At 40.3% G+C, this 17,432-nt stretch overlaps 1 protein-coding gene across 2 annotated transcripts in view; it reads left to right on the forward strand.

Annotated features, from left to right (window-relative positions):
• Window positions 1-478: 478 nt before the first annotated feature.
• ugt8 (UDP glycosyltransferase 8) overlaps window positions 479-17,432 on the forward strand; it is a 29,204-nt gene continuing 12,250 nt past the window's right edge. Inside the window, exons 1-3 of one of the 2 annotated variants that reach the window (XM_047365718.1) lie at window positions 479-654; window positions 7,892-8,724; window positions 14,234-14,376. In XM_047365718.1, the coding sequence (XP_047221674.1) occupies window positions 7,894-8,724; window positions 14,234-14,376 (974 nt within the window). In that variant the 5' untranslated portion in view covers window positions 479-654; window positions 7,892-7,893. Of the gene's footprint in view, window positions 655-7,481; window positions 7,589-7,891; window positions 8,725-14,233; window positions 14,377-17,432 lie in introns of those variants that run through there. The other variant, XM_047365719.1, reaches the window with a different exon arrangement.

Here is a 17,432-nt window from a genome sequence, read left to right on the forward strand (position 1 = left end):
TATTGAAAAGCACATTTATGCTTGAATTATCTTTATATAGGAGTTGAATCGCTTGATCAGAAAATGATCATGTATTAGACAGAATGAAAAAAATGTAAGGAAAAGGCACTCAATGTAAATAAAATCCTAAAAGGATGGCTCAGGATAGCGTGTGTTTCTTGGACTACCAGTGTGTTTTGACCCAGGAGTACGACTCAGACAAAAATGTAGCACTTTGGACCTCCTTTTCTTTCAAAAGAACTTGTGACCTTTAAGCTTATCCCAACTCCCCATATCAGGCGCCATGGAGTGGCTGAAGTGTCACAGAAACAAACTAGCCTACCTGTGCAGGTACGTACGCCCAGCTCTTATCGAACCCGAGTCACCCAACCACTGAGTCAGTGTGTGTGTTTTTTTTCCATCTGCCACTCCCTTTGTTCTCATCTCGTAACACCGTAAGTCTCCGCCTTTTACCAACCCCGTGACAGAGATAGCGAGTTTCATGCTTTCCTCTGTCGTATTCGATACTCGGGGAACCATTTAAACTTCAGCTAACCCTTTTTTCCCCATCCAAAGTTTATTCTTTGGTTTTGACACTTGAATTTCCATTCCTTAAATACGGGGGTTGTGAAGTTTCCCCTCACATTTTTTTCTTCTGACCTGCAAATCTTAAAGGTAAGGCCATTGAAAGTGCGTTTTACAACAGGTGTACAGCGCGGTTTGCCTGGGTTACACAGCGAAACTGTTCACTGCCATTCTTCTTACGTGCGACGTTTGATGCATTAAGATCATATCGCCGAGGATGTGGAAAGGTGGACTTTTTCCAAATATTTTTCTGTTTTTTTATTTACTTAAAGCGATACAGCCGAAACTAAGGAGGACCAATACTGCCAAAATTAAGAATACATGCAGAAATTATTGACTCGATAAAGTAATTACTGGGCCAAAAACTAGCTAGATATATAAATTAGGATGTCATTAAATTCATCACAGTAATAAAGGTAAAGCATTTAGCAAAATAATTTTAAAGTTATATATTTAAAAAAAATGCTTAACATTTATTTTTTGTGTAATAAATGTGAAAGAAATAAAAGAGCTTGGAAAGATAAAACAGCAAGAAATTCACTTGTATTTGATAAACGAAAAATATTCAAGAATATGTTCAAGTATGATTGAAAATTTGCAGTTTAAATACAAAATAAGCATAAGAGCACTGAGATAAATTACAACAGTTAAAAGATTAAAATAGAAATGTATATTTGTATCTGATTAATTGATCAGTTATTAAATAAATCTCTTTATTGTGTTATTGCAGACTAATTTGTTGTGACGCATTTTAGTGATGCATTCAGGAACTTTCTGAATTTTTAGTATCAAAATTGTCACCTTCAATGATTATAGTGCCGATTTGTGTTTTTCACACTTAATAACTTATATTTTAGTCTTTATCACAATCAGTCAGTCATTTTCTACCACTTATTCCATAGTGGGTCGTGGGGGAGCTGGCACCTATCTCCAGCAGTCTATGGGCAAGAGGCAGGGTACACCCTGGACAAGTCACCAGTCCATCGCAGGGCAACACACAAACAACCATGCACACACTCATTCATTCATACACCTAAGGGCAATTTAGAGTGACCAATTAACCTAACAGGCATGTCTTTGGACTGTGGGAGGAAGCCGGAGTACTCGGTGAGAACCCACGCATGCACGGGGAGAACATGCAAACTCCATGCAGAAAGACCCCTGGTTGGGAATCGAACCCAGGACCTTCTTGCTGCAAGGCAACAGTGCTACCAACTGCGCCACCGTGCACCCCTAGTGTCTTTAGCACAATCAACGTCTTAAAAATACAGTATATTTATAGTTAGTAATTTTAGTTTGATATTTAAAATACAATGCAATCATCCGCACTGAAATAGAAGTATTTTACTCCAGCCTAATTAGATTGTGACTTTTTCATTAAATGCACATGAAATGTTTTCTAAGAGGGTGTGTCTATTTGTCTCTGGATCGGAGGCCTAGTTTTACTATCCACGTGTATGTGTTCACTGTAGGTGTTTGAAGGTCATAAACTGTTAGTAAATGCAGTATTTTTGACTGCCTACATAGGGTTTAAGTATTTTGAAAGCCGCAATAGTAATCACCTGTCTTGCAGGCCTATAATTGTGTGTTTTAGCAACATTTTCTAACATACAAGTTGCTTGTCAAATAAATGAAATTATCATTAAAGGTAATTCCAAATAATACCAAGTTAGGAGTTAGACACCACAAGTGAATTGATGGCCTTTGATTTTACATTGAAACCTGTGAACATGTGAACATCACAAAAAATAATAAATTTTAATTGTGCATTTAATACAGCAACAGAAAATTACATAAAGACATTAATTAACAGGCTACCTGGTTAATTATTACCAGATAAATAAAATATGGTTCTATCTTGCCAAATCTTCTGCATTAATTCCCAGCAATGCAACTGGAACAAAAATGAAAGGACATCACTTGATATTCTGGGTATGTTTACTTTATGTTATCATAAGAAATTCCTGAATGTGTAACCTGCAAATAAAAAGTTGTTTTCGAGGGGATGGCGGAGCCAGTAATCGCCAATCAAACAACTTGGGGAAAAAAATTGTTGGCTGCACACTCTGATAAGTAGCTACTGCATATCCCTTGGTAACCTACACAGCATTTATAGGTTCAGTATAAGTCTTTGGAAGTAGCTAATAGATACTAAATGTAGCATTTTTGACTGTCTTCAGTCACTGAGGTATTTTGAGAGCTATGGTAGTAATCCCTTAAAAGTGTTACTTTTAGTTTTGGAGGCCTGAAATGTCTTAGACAAACAGGACGTTTGAGTATGCATGCAAGTGCAAAACATGTAATGCACCAACCAGAAAAATCCTCAAGGAGCCAAATTGTCTTGTGAGGGAAAAGTGTAGCAGCCTTCGTTCAGCCTGCTAACCAGCAGTGCGCAGCAACAAGTGGAGGAGAGGTGGTGTTGCCTAAATTGCTGGAGAAAACTGGTCATCTCATTAAAATGACTGTTGGACAATTTTGGGGGTTTTGAAACTATAACTTTTTAAAAACCTCATTATACTTTGATACTGACCCACGCCTAATCCTGAGTGATGGACTTGCCGTAGATAAGGACCTGTTTTGTGAAGACATTTTTTGTTTTTATGATGGAAGTAATCAGGGATGTTATTCTGCACGTTCTTCCTGCATGACATTGCAAACATGTTTATTTAAATCTTGTATTCTTAAACGTTTTGGCTTGAGTCAAATATGGAGCGATTCAGGCCTGGGTGGATTTAACACAACAAGGTCAGCTTATGGGTTTGCCCCAGCATACTGGGTTTAGCATCAAAGCCAAAAAATGGGTAAAAATTTAGACAACATAATCCATATGCAATAACAGTGTATTAGATATTGCTGTATGCAATCTGCATTGACTTTATGACCATATTTTTATGTCTCTTTAATCTAACAAACCGGGTCGCAGTTTTGCCCTAGTGTTTGGTCAAAACTACCCAACTTTTACCCGTAAAGCCGGCATTGGGATTATTGATGTTGCAGATATTATGTCTTGTATAGACAAAACCTGTCGGGCCTGTTCTTGCATTCTGGTGGCGGTGTTGACATTTGCTAGTTGTAAGTCAGCACTGACAAAAGTAAATAATTGGTTTCTGGTTAGTTGACAGTAAAAATGCATGAGTGAGTAGACTCATAGTTTCTTCCTAGTCTTGTATTCTGCCATTGATGTCATTGACAAAATGTTTTTAGGGGTTAATATTTACAGGGATTATTTAACTGCAGACATATCTTGGCCTGTCTCTTTGTCAAATGCTGATAAAACTTTAAAAGATAAGGGCATGCTGAGAGATCATGTTGCCATTATAAACATCAGCTCATGTGTCCTGGCATAGGAAAGTCGAGTTTTTTTTTTTTCCACTTCCATTTTGTTTTCACCATTATTCAAGATGTTAACCACTCTGGTGTCTACTCTCGTATGGGTGTCCATACATAATTGGACACACTTGGACATATTGCTGACCTATTGGATGCTGCCTGTGTTTAAAAACTGATTCTTGGAATAACCTTCTACTGCTGAGTTAGATCTGTACAATATTTATCAGGGTTTAACCTAAGATATGCCTACAGTTCATCACACTATTCTCAGATTTTAATAGGTTGCATGTTTGCAGTTAAACTTTGATTGTAAAGTTGACATGACCTCGTTCTCAAAACCTGTTGTGTGTGTCTACAAACTGAGTACACATACCACCACTTTGAGAAGACTTGTTAAATTATTTTACAGTACTCAAAAGATAGGGTTGGCTGTCATGTTTTCAATGTCAGATGTGCCTCTTCATGGAACTCACTGCAGAAGCAAAGCTGCTCTAGAACAAGAAAACACAATTTTGCAGGTTTTAATTAGTATAAGAAAACATTTTTAAATTTCTTCCTGTTGATATTGTAATGGATTTGCTTTTCATTCAGACAAAACAGGAAGCTGTAATATGAGCCAAGAACTTCAATATGATGGCCTAAATGGAAGAGGCTTTTAACAATTACATACAAATCATATGCTTGCCACACATATTTGAAATTTCTGAAGTCTTCAATTCAAATTCAATTCAAAAATACTTTATTAATCCCAAAGGGAAATTAAATGTTGTTGTAGCTCATTATGAAGGTTTCTTCAAAGAACCGTTGTAGATGCTGATGGCTGTGGGCAGGAAGGATCTCCTGTAGCGCTCCGTCTTACAGCAGATCTGAAGAAGCCTCTGACTGAAGACACTCTGTTGTTGTAGGACAGTCTCATGAAGAGGATGCTCAACGTTCTCCATAATGTTCTTCATTTTATGAAGAACCCGTCTTTCCACAATGATCTCCAGAGGTTCCAGAGGAGTCCCCAGAACAGAGCCAGCCTTCTTTATCAGCTTGTTGAGCTTTTTTAAGTGTTGTTGGTAGATGTAACATGGAGCTAAAGACAAAACAAACACAACTAAATCCATTTTCCTGTGGCCTTTCTGCCTTTGGTACAAGATACATTCTTTGACTGCGGGGTGCCTGTAGGGTAAATTTTGTTTGATGAAGCCAAAATGATCGTTAGTTACACAAAAACTGCCAATTACTGTGAGGTTTCTCTGCCCTCTCAGTCAATGATGATGTCTTTCAGAAGGAGAGCTTTTGTAGTAATTTTCAACAAGATTGCATGTTGCTAATTTTCTTACTTGCAGTGTTTATTTGGGGATGCTTATTGTTTAAAAGCATAAAATTAAGATACTCTTTAATACTGTACATCTCTAACCCTCCAAACCCATATAACTGTGTCCTATCAAACGATCTTCTTTATCTAGATGAAGCTGCTGCATGGTAACTAGACCCGATTGTTAGTAATTTAAGTCATGACACATCAGAGCCCTGCGTAGACGGCGGCTGGTTTCTATAGTTACTGTCAACAGTCTGGACTTTGGAGTGTTTATTGCGATATGCTCCGGACAGTGGCAAACAAAATGGCGGCCCATCTTGAGTCCTCTTACAAGACCCAGCTGCTTGTGGAGACGAGGTGCATTCTGTGAACAAATGGGTGACTCATGTGCTTCTTAGTTTAGTTTACATACCAAATAGACAGACGATTGCCGAAAAGAGTCCTGCCATTCAATGAAAATGCTCATGCAATTGGTAGATCTTATACATGTAGTAATAAGAATCCATAGGGTTGATATGGTATGGAACTGATGCAATGCACTGAATAGGAAACACTTCATATTTAGGTCTGGGTACTCTTAAGTTATTGCCAGTCTGTCAGCAATAGGCTGCTGAAAGATATGCCAAGAGCCCTGTGTGCCAGGGTACATATAAAACATTTATTGCAGTATATTGTTTCTAAGAATTTAAGTATCCCTTATTGGTGTTAATGCCATCCAGTTGTTTAAAGTTACTGTGCCTTGCAGTATTATCCATACACATTCAAGACATTTTGTCACAATGTAGCCGCCAACTTTTATGTGTTTTATAGGGGTTGTATTTGATAGACCAAAACAATGTAGAACATAATTGTGAATGGGAAGGAAAAGGATACATGGTTTTCTTTTTCTTTTGTTTTTATTTTACAACTATCTATCTAAAAAGCGTGGCATGTGTTTTTATTCTGCCCCCCTGACTTGACTTGATTTGAAGAACTGTCCTTCACTGTTTTTAAACAATTTCTATTCTTCTTAAGGTTGATCATTCATCCAAATGAGAACCCCAGATAATAAGAGTGGGCACATAGGCGCAGTGACATGATAATGGCTCTTTGTGGTTGAGTTTGTGAATAGAGCAGCCAGGAGTTTTAGAGTGACGTTGGTACTACCCACACCATGTCAGCGACTGCCCTGCGCAGACTGTGGTGGTATGAAAGCGTTTAATCCAACAATGTCAAACCAAAGCAGAAGTTTAAAAGTTCTGAGACATAAAAGCTGCACACATCTATATGTTGAGTTTGTTTAAAACCAGCGGTTAGTGGTAGGTTTAACACAAGGTGGGCAGAAAAGCTTCTCCTGGCAAGCATTTAGGGAGGTTAAACAAATTGAGTCTGTCTATAAAAAAACAATTTGATGAATAATGACATATTTTCCCTGTAAGGCTGAAGTCTTTACTGACTGAACAAAGACATCCACCATTTACATTGCTTCTATAAATAAATTATAAATAAATTTGCAATAGTCAGCATGTAAACTTCGTGTCATTATTTGCTGTGATGCACAATCATTGTGATGCTGTGCACTTTCTACAGTTATTGTATGGTTATTGTGACACATCCAGAATAGACGCATGGTGTTTAAACCAACACTGCCAGCTGTGTTCAATGGGCACTGTTAGACCTGTTCTTTTATAAATGCCAATATATCCTATGCAGTTAAGGGCTTATCTTGGACTTTGTTTCACATTGTTTTTCCTTTGGCCTGATGACAATTTATTTATGATGTTTTTCTTTATTCATTAAATAACATTTATTTAGGGGGCAAAAAAATCCCACACTAAGCATTTATTTACTTTTTTTTAATGGCGCCTATTGTTAGTACTTCCCTGTTTGCCAGAAGGATGGCACTCAGTGTTTTTCTTTATCATTTGACATGGTTGAAGCCTTCAGAAAGAGGGATCTTTGACCATTCTTCTCCATATCCTTCTCTTAAGCACTCTTCACTGCAGCTCATCGCAAAGATCTGCTGTAGGATTTAAGGCTGGAGACTGAGATGACCATTAAAGATGACTGATTTTGGGTCTGTTGAACCATTCCTGTGGTGATTTGATTATGTTTTGGATGATTTTCCCGCAGAAACACATAATGATGACCCGTTTACAGTTTAAGTTAGAGTACTTGTAGTGTTTATCAAACTACAGACATTTATGTTTGTCATAGTAGGTCAGAAAAAGCTTCCTTCTAGCATGGCCACATGACCACCACATGACATGTAGGTGGCTTTGGTTGCCATAGCGTCCAACGGTTGCTTGGACACCAGAACAGTTCTGCATCAGAGTTTGCCAGATAGTGCTTGTTACTCATTAAAGCTCAGTGTGAGTGCTCCTGGAGAGGACTCTCTGTCTACATTAGGTAACTTATAACTGCTATAGTAGTCCTTAATCTTAAACTGACTTGGAAATGTTAATTGTGTCTATTTATGATTAGCATTGTTGTTTTCTTTTGAATTTCTGTGCCGACATTTAGCATTTTTTAAATTAAAATGTCTTGTGCCATTTTTTTTATGTTATATCCTGCACCATAATAATGTATGATAAATAAATTAAAGTATGTTTCTGTCCTAATAGAAACAATAGAAATTGTATGTACTATACCATTTTTTTCTTTTTTTAAAAATCTTAAATCTAACACAACCTTTTTTTTTTTTTTTTATAGCCATGTTGCTGCCATCATCGCTGCTGCTCCTTCTCAGCTTCTTTACCTGGAGTTCCAGCCCAACGTGGGCCGCTAAAATAATTGTGGTCCCACCTATTATGTTTGAATCGCACCTCTACATCTTCAAGACGCTGGCAACGGCGCTACACCAAGAGGGCCACGAGACCCATTTTCTAGTTTCAGAGGGCCGTGAGGTCCCGCCCTCTTCTCACTACAATTTGCAGCGCTATCCCGGGATCTTTAACAGCACATCAGCTGACAACTTCCTTCAGTCTAAAGTCAGCAACATCTTCTCAGGCCGCTTGACATTTCTCGAACTGTTTGACATCCTTGACCACTACTCTCAGAACTGTGATGCTGTTGTCGGCAATGGGGAAGTAATGAATCGCCTGAAGGAGGCCAAGTTCGACCTGCTGCTGGTGGACCCAAACGAAATGTGCGGTTTTGTGATCGCTCATATCCTGGGTGTGCAATATGCTGTTTTCAGCACAGGCTTGTGGTACCCCGCAGAAGTCGGAGCCCCGGCACCGTTGTCATACGTGCCAGAATTTAACTCATTGCTGACGGACCGAATGTCCTTAATTCAGAGGATTGCTAACACAGGTGTCTACCTGGCACAACGCTTTGGAGTCCATTACATTGTGTTACCCAAATATGACCGGATTATGAGGAAGCATGGAGTAAAGCCATATGCGGCCATGGCTGACTTGGTGCAGGGGAGCAGGCTGTGGATGCTGTGCACTGACATGGCTCTGGAGTTCCCAAGGCCCACACTCCCACATGTAGTCTACATTGGAGGCATCCTCACAAAACCCCCAACCCCACTACCACAGGTCAGTACCAAGAAGGATGTTTATACTGTGGAAAATCTGTTTGCCCCTTGCAGATTTCTTTTTTGTCACAGGTTTCATATCATTAAACAAATTCTAATATCACACAAAAATAACCTGTATAAATACAGAACTGCTTTAAAAGGATGATTTCATTCTTTAAGATAAAAAGCAGTCCAAACCAAGCTAGTCCTGTGTGGAGAAAGTAATTGCCTCCAACCCGACAAACTGGTTTCTCCACCCCTGGTGGCAACAACTGCCGTCAAGTGTTCCTGACCCGCTGTTCTTTGCAGAGTTATGTTAAATAGTTTTGGTCTCGTCAAAATGTCACAGAATATTTTCCCAATGGTTTTGGGATCATCAAAGGGATTTTTTGGCAAATATGCGATGGGCATTTTTTATCTTTTTGGTCAGCGTTTTTGTCTCAGTCTCTCTGACATTGTTTAATCTTGAACACTGCCCTTGACTGATATATTCTGTTATATATTTAAGTATAAAATGTTGGTAATTTGATTTTGAGGTTTATTAGAATTGTAATAACCAATTTTATCTGCAGAAGGAATATGTGTTATTTTCTATTTTTAAATAAAAGCCAGTAGATAACTTCAAATATTTTGCTTTAGTATTTTGTCTAAATATGGTAAAACCATATTTCTCAAAAGGGTATCATACCCAGAGAATGTGATGTTGACTTTTGCCAAAATATACAAAAATATAAGTTGTAGACACAGTTTTTGCATATAGCTGTTACAGGCACCTCCATAAATATCCAGAAATAAGTGCTCAGTGCTACAGTGACGACTGTAGAGTTTCATTATGTCATTATGGAATGTGGCCTCATCTGCAGCATGGGAAGTTCAATCTTTTTCTCCAGCATGCTTATCATATACAGGGGTTGGACAATGAAACTGAAACACCTGATTTTAGACCACAATAATTTATTAGTATGGTGTAGGGCCTCCATTTGTGGACAATACAGCGTCAATTTGTCTTGGGAATGACATATACAAGTCCTGCACAGTGGTCAGTGGGATTTAAGCCATTCTTCTTGCAGGATAGTGACCAGGTCACTACGTGATACTGGTGGAGGAAAACGTTTCCTGACTCGCTCCTCAAAAACACCCCAAAGTGGCTCAATAATATTTAGATCTGGTGACTGTGCAGGCCATGGGAGATGTTCAACTTCACTTTCCTGTTCATCAAACCAATCTTTCACCAGTCTTGCTGTGTGTATTGGTGCATTGTCATCCTTATATACGGCACCGCCTTCAGGATACAATGTTTGAACCATCGGATGCACATGGTCCTCAAGAATGGTTCGGTAGTCCTTGGCAGTGACGCGCCCATCTAGCACAAGTATTGGGCCAAGGGAATGCCATAATATGGCAGCCCAAACCATCACTGATCCACCCCCATGCTTCACTCTGGGCATGCAACAGTCTGGGTGGTACGCTTCTCCGGGGCTTCTCCACTCCGTAACTCTCCTGGATGTGGGGAAAACAGTAAAGGTGGACTCATCAGAGAACAATACATGTTTCACATTGTCCACAGCCCAAGAATTGCGCTCCTTGCACCATTGAAACTGACGTTTGGCATTGGCACGAGTGACCAAAAGTCTGGCTATAGCAGCCCTGCCGTGTATATTGACCCTGTGGAGCTCCCGACGGACAGTTCTGGTAGAAACAGGAGAGTTGAGGTGCACATTTAATTCTGCTGTGATTTGGGCAGCCGTGGTTTTATGTTCTTTGGATACAATCCGGGTTAGCACCTGAACATCCCTTTCAGACAGCTTCCTCTTGCGTCCACAGTTAATCCTGTTGGATGTGGTTTGTCCTTCTTGGTGGTATGCTGACATTACCCTGGATACCGTGGCTCTTGATACATCACAAAGACTTGCTGTCTTGGTCACAGATGCGCCAGCAAGACGTGCACCAACAATTTGTCCTCTTTTGAATTCTGGTATGTTACCCATAATGTTGTGTGCATTTCAATATTTTAAGCAAAACTGTGCTCTTACCCTGCTAATTGAACCTTCACACTCTGCTCTTACTGGTGCAATGTGCAATCAATGAAGACTGGCTACCAGGCTGGTCCAATTTAGCCATGAAACCTCCCACACTAAAATGACAGGTGTTTCAGTTTCATTGTCCAACTCCTGTATCTCTGCTGACTTTAGAGTGCAAAATATACTGAAAGTAAGGGCAGCAGTAAGAACCTGAACTACATAAACATACATGATCCAAGATAAAAACACACCATTTGCACTTTATTTGTAATTTACCCTTATTCTTTTTTAAGTGATCCCTTCAGTTTGCCTTTTAAAATGTTGTGTATATTTCTTCTAATTGTCACTATGTGTATCACATCTGGCAATAAACTTGAGCCTTCACTGATGAGGCAAAGGTTAGGATGGGTTAGAGCTCAATGGATATGGTAAATGTTAAACAGACGATGAAGGGAGCTATGGAGAGCGGAGGCAGCGGTGATAGGAGTTAGTTCAGTGCTTGGGCATTGAGAGCGCGGGCTGTCGGTATCTGCTGCCGGGGGTTTTAGGAATGCCACTCGAGGCGAATAGGAAGCATTGTGCCATGCTGTGTGGAGGGAGTTATAATGGAAGTGGAGGGAGAACGCACTTATTGTTCCGAGGAGAACTCTGGGGACACTGGGACTCTTTTTAAGAGGTCACTAAGGCTGCGTTGTAGGACTGATAGAGCTGTGTCACTGGGACACAGGGCCCAGTGTGCCCATGAGGTTGCTCCGTGCCAGGACCAACCTGAGCTGCTGCAGCTGGCCTGTTAGACCAGGGATGTCAAAGTCAAATACACCAAGGGCCAAAAAACTAAATTTGCTACAAGCCAAGGGCCAGACTGGTTCAATGTTTTTTAAAACATATTTAAATGATTGCACATAGCCTATAGAACCAAAACCTAACACAGAGTACATTATTTAATAATTAAATGAATAAAGCAATATTTTGTTATGGCTCTGTCAGTAACCTCAAGGCAGAACATTTTCACAGGCAAACAGCAAAAAATGTATGTGGTTTGAAAAACAAAGTATGTTTCTTAATATCAAGATGAATACATACATAAAAGTGCGTGCATTATAAACTTTATATTGCATTATATTCTTTCATTACAGCCAAACTTTCTCCACACAGAAGATACACAGGTTTGCCTTTTGCCTCCGTGAACATGTACTCTGCCTCCCACCTGGCTTGAAACCCCCTGTTCTCAGCGTCCACCTCACGTTTAGCCATTTTTGAGGAGGGGGGTACTTGAAAGTTGATCTCTGCTGTGACTGCTGATGAACAATGAAGCCGCATGTGCGCGCTACAGTGACTTTGTGGACTACCGTTGCATTGTGGGTAATGTAGTGTTGGTGCGTGCAAAACGCCAGCGGGCGGCTGTTTGCCTGTGGGCCGGTTCTAGTTCTAATAGTAATTAAATATCATCCAGGGGGCCATAATTGTGGGTGGGTGCTGCATATGTTTTACTTGAGAAAACACTACTAACCTCTATCTCCATTCTGCTAATTAGAAATGCAGAACATCTGCATTTTTCTTTTTAGCTCCTCCCATTGTTTGTTAAGAACGAGTTTGAGTTGTGTAATGGCGACCTGTAATATGACAACCGTGATTCCAAGTAACAGGGTTGCTCAGATGTGTTCGTAGAAGCTGCCTTTGCTTTCCAGGAACATGACTCTGGCACCAGTTGCTCTCTGATGCGGCTTTCAGCTGGTAGAAAGTCAGTTAATTTCAAATTCAGTTAGAGAATACATTGTTTTTCGCCAAGGGAAATTACATAATATATTTTATATTGATCACTCTCACAACCGTTCTGCTTTTGTTTTAATTTCTCTGGAACATTATGGCAGACCTGACCCGTTTTAAAGTAAAAGATTTTGAAGATTATGTTTTTATTTCTTTGTATTTAATTTAAATTGATGCGAACTACGTTGTATTGCAAGACATCTTTAAAAAGAACAATAAAAATGTGTTTAGTAATAACAAGAAAGTAAAGTTATCTTCATTGCTTATTAACCGGGAAAAAGCTTAGCATTTTGTGAAAGATTGAAAGATTAAGTCACGTGTAAAAAAATATCATTTTTGACAAAAACAAAATAGCAACAAGATTTTTTGCTGCCAACATTCTGCTGTTATTAACAGTACGTTTAAAACACTTCATTGAAAAGTGTAAGGTGTATTTCATTCTCATTGCTCTCCCAGTTTCAGAATAAAAGAATCTTTAACTCGTGCTATTGCTTGTTTTTTTCCCCATTTGTTGTTCACTAGGGTAGCTCAACATTAGGAAAACATGAACATGTGATTTTATTTCTGAATATTGCCAGATTGATATCGACTGGGTATAACTAACAATGTCCTGAATCAGCTCTTTTTGTTCCGTCATCACAGTTTCCTTACTGCTGTCGGTGAACTTTTGGATCTGTGTCGCTGAATTCTTCGCCACTATATACCTAAACGTCCATCTAGCCGGATATGTGGATAGATGATATTGGTCTGCAGGGTGTAAATGCATGGCACTGGAAATATAATAGCCTACCACATATTGCATCTTTTGCCTTATTGCATACATGAAAACTGTAATGAAGACTGTGATTTGATATACTGTATTGTGCAGCTCGACTGTGCACAGTTCTCTTTATGTAGAATCTGACCTTGCCTAGTACTTCAAACAGCGCAGTATTAAATTTATTACATCAGAGTAAAGTTTTTGGGCTAAAACTTCAACGTTGAATTTTTTCCCTACAGAGTTATTGTTCTCGTCGGCACCAAAGACTGTACTTATGCATTCCAACATTATTTTTATTATTTTTACCATCCTGAAGGCTGTTAATTCAAATTCAAAAATACTTTATTAATCCCAAAGGGAAATTAAATGTTGTTGTAGCTCATATTATGAAGGTTTCTTCAAAGAGCCGTTGTAGATGCTGATGGCTGTGGGCAGGAAGGATCTCCTGTAGCGCTCCGTCTTACAGCAGATCTGAAGAAGCCTCTGACTGAAGACACTGTTGTTGTAGGACAGTCTCATGAAGAGGATGCTCAGGGTTCTCCATAATGTTCTTCATTTTATGAAGAATCCTTCTTTCCACAATGATCTCCAGAGGTTCCAGAGGAGTCCCCTCTGCATGTGCTGCATACTGTTTAATAAAGCTATTGAGGGAATTTTTGTTGATGTGCAAACCCCAAAACACCCCCAAGACAACAATTGTCGAATAATATCGGTGCTAAAATTTTAAAAGCATGCCCCATTTTTTAAAATTATTTATGTCATTATCAATGTCACTTTATTATTGTTCCTTTAGGAAAATCTGCCTAGCAACCATGTGAAAAAACGTTTTTTAATAAATTTTTTTACAGCATCATTAATAGTTTCAAAACAATCTTAGCTAAGATATTAAACTAACATATTTACAGCTTGTGAAGAGCTCAGAAATCAGCATACTGCTCTGGATCTGTCGCTCAGGGGCTTTTCTCTTTCTGTTCCTTTAGGATTTTCAGGCCTTGGTGAAGGGCACAGCGGAACATGGCTTTGTGGTGGTGTCATTTGGTGCTGGAGTCAAGTACCTCTCCCATGACATCGCTCACAAACTGGCTGGAGCTCTAGCCCGGCTGCCGCAGCTTGTCATCTGGAGGTAATGCACACACACATTCATCGGTCACATGATAATGTTCAATTGGGAATTTTCTAATGAAGCAGTACTCAAGTTTTTGAAAATACTCATCATTCCTGACGTCACATGACACAGAGCCCCGTAATCAGCTATACAGCTGGTAAGGAACATTGTAAAATAAAAGCAACACTTTGTTGCTCACTGCCGGGCGGACTGCTAAGGTCATAGTCCCGACCCAACCCACATGTGCCTCTGCATATATTCTGCGGCCATCTGATGCGTAATGATCTCCTTCAAGTCATAGGCCCTGCCTCTGCAAAACTTAATAACTTCATTTTTAGCAAAGGAACTACTTCTTCATTTTAATCACAGCGTCGGACCACAAAATGTAATGTACTTTGCCAAGAATATTTTATTCACTAAACTTCCTCGTTGCTTTTTCAAACGCAACAAATATGAAGACTGATGACTATGGTTACTTCCTAGGTGCTGTGGGGATCGTACCTTCCACAGCAGTGGAAGGTATAACTTACACCTATTCATACCCCTTTTTTTCTAGAATTGCGCTGCTCAAGGTGGCAGCAGGTTGGAGTAGCACAGTTACTTTTGATTCTGATTTATTCTTTTTTGGGAACTATTCCTCTTGTGGTGGATACTGTTGATTTTTTTTTTGGACGACTGTCCACTCCAGTGTCGGATGCTGTGCAGCTTGTAGGATTTTTCCTAATACTTTCCTAGTGCTTTTTGGACATTTGTTATGATGCATTACCATGTCAACGGGGTTGTTTCTTACAACCGGGAGCAGCTGATTAATATCTCAAAAGCTCAAATAATACTTCAACTACAACCCCAAATCCCAGATGAGTTGAAAAGGAGATGGCGTGGATGCAGAGCAGGAGCTAAGAGAAGAGATAGAAGGAGGAAGTTCAAACCGTCTCTTCCGTCGATTTTGATGGGCAATGTGAGATCGTTGGGAAACAACTTGGATGAACTCCAAGCCTTACAAAGGACCCAGCCAGAGTACCGGGCATGCAGTATTATGTGTTTTACTGAGACATGGCTGCAGGATCATATCCCCGACTCCAGTGTCTCTCTGCCGGGCTTTTTAACCATACGAGCAGACAGAGATTTAAAGAGGAGCGGCAAATGTAAAAGACTGGCAGTGGACTGGCAGTACTTGTGAACAACAGATGGTGTCATCCAGGACATGTAACTGTGAAGTGTCATCTCTGCAGTCCAGATATTGAACTGTTGGCAGTACGTTTTCGTCCATATTATTTACCCAGAGAGTTCACCAGTGTTATTTTGGCAACAGTTTACGTTCCACCTTCCGCTGTTGCTGACGCTGCATGTGATGCCATCAGCTCAGTTGTTGCTAAGCTACAGACACAAAACCCCAATGCTTTTGTGGCTATTTCTGGTGATTTTAACCATGCTTCACTCTCTGCTACACTTCCAACATTTCAACAGTTTGTCAGCTGCTCTACCAGAGAAAACAAAACATTGGATTTGTTTTATGTCAAGGACTCATACATCTGTACAGCAAGACCTCCTCTAGGCAAATCAGATCACAATCTTGTTTTTCTCTGCTCGAAATATAAGCCCCTTGTTCAGAGGCAACCTGTAATAAAGATGACTGTGAGAAAATGGTCACAGGAAGCTGAAGAAGCTCTGCAAGGTTACTTTGAGGCTACAGACTGGGACGCACTGTGCCAGCCACATGGAGAGGACATCAATGCCATGACTGAGTGTGTAACCAACTATAAACTTCTGTGTGGATAACATCATCCCCACCAGAACCGTGAGATGCTTCCCCAATAACAAACCTTGGATCACCAGTGACCTGAAGGACCTGCTTAACAAGAAAAAAAGAGCCTTCAGAGAGGGAGACAGAGAATTATTGAGGAGTTTACAGAAGCAACTTAAAGTCAAGATAAGAGACAGCAAGGAGGTGTACAAGAAGAAATTGGAGAGCAAGCTCCGGCAAAACAATATCAGAGATGTGTGGACAGGGATGAAGAAGATCACAGGCTTCAAGCAGAAGGATGATCAGACCGATGGAGGTCTGGGCAGAGCCAATGAACTGAACACATTCTTCAATAGGTTCAGTTCAGAAACAAGCTTCGCATCCTCCTCTCCTGCTCACAGCCAAATAGACATTCCATCTTCCTTTGACCCACAGGACCCACAGCTGTCCAGTAACACCTCACATTTTGTATCTTCCACCTCAGCCCTAGACCTTTCTGCTTCTACATGTTTGCCTTCAACCATATCAGAAGATGCTGATGCTTCCATTGCTTCCCCCTTCCACCTGTGTGTCTCAAGAAGTCAGGTGAAGAGACAACTGGAGAGACTGAATCAGAATAAGGCTGCAGGTTCAGATCATGTCAGCCCTAGAGTCCTGAAGGCCTGTGCAGAGCAGCTCTTTGGGATTCTGCAGCACCTCTTCAATCTTAGCCTAGCCCAGAAGAAGGTTCTGGTGTTGTGGAAGACCTCCTGTCTTGTTCCGGTACCAAAGAAAACTCACCCATCAGTCCTCAATGACTATAGACCTGTTGCCCTGACATCTCACATCATGAAGGTCCTAGAGAGACTCCTGTTGGCCCACCTGAGTAAGCAAACAGTAAACCATCAGGACCCCCTTCAGTTTGCTTATCGCTGTGGAGTTGGAGTTGAAGATGCCATCATACACCTGCTTCAACAAACCCACTGTCATCTGGACAAAGCCAGTAGCACTGTGAGGATCATGTTCTTTGATTTCTCCAGTGCATTTAATACAATCCAACCTGATTTGCTTTGTCAGAAACTCCAGAAGACTCAGGTGGAGGCCTCAACAATCTCCTGGATCAAAGACTACCTGACAAACAGACCACGGTTTGTGAGACTGAAGGGTTGTGAGTCTAACCAGGTAGTCAGCAGCACAGGAGCACCACAGGGGACTGTACTCTCACCATTCCTTTTCACTCTGTACACCTCAGACTTCCAGTACAAGACAGATTCCTGTCATCTGCAGAAATACTCGGATGATTCTGCAGTCGTGGGGTGGATCAGAGATGGACAAGAAGCTGAGTACAGGA

This window comes from Girardinichthys multiradiatus, chromosome 5 (genome assembly GCF_021462225.1).
Source record: "Girardinichthys multiradiatus isolate DD_20200921_A chromosome 5, DD_fGirMul_XY1, whole genome shotgun sequence".
Lineage (NCBI taxonomy): Eukaryota > Metazoa > Chordata > Actinopteri > Cyprinodontiformes > Goodeidae > Girardinichthys > Girardinichthys multiradiatus.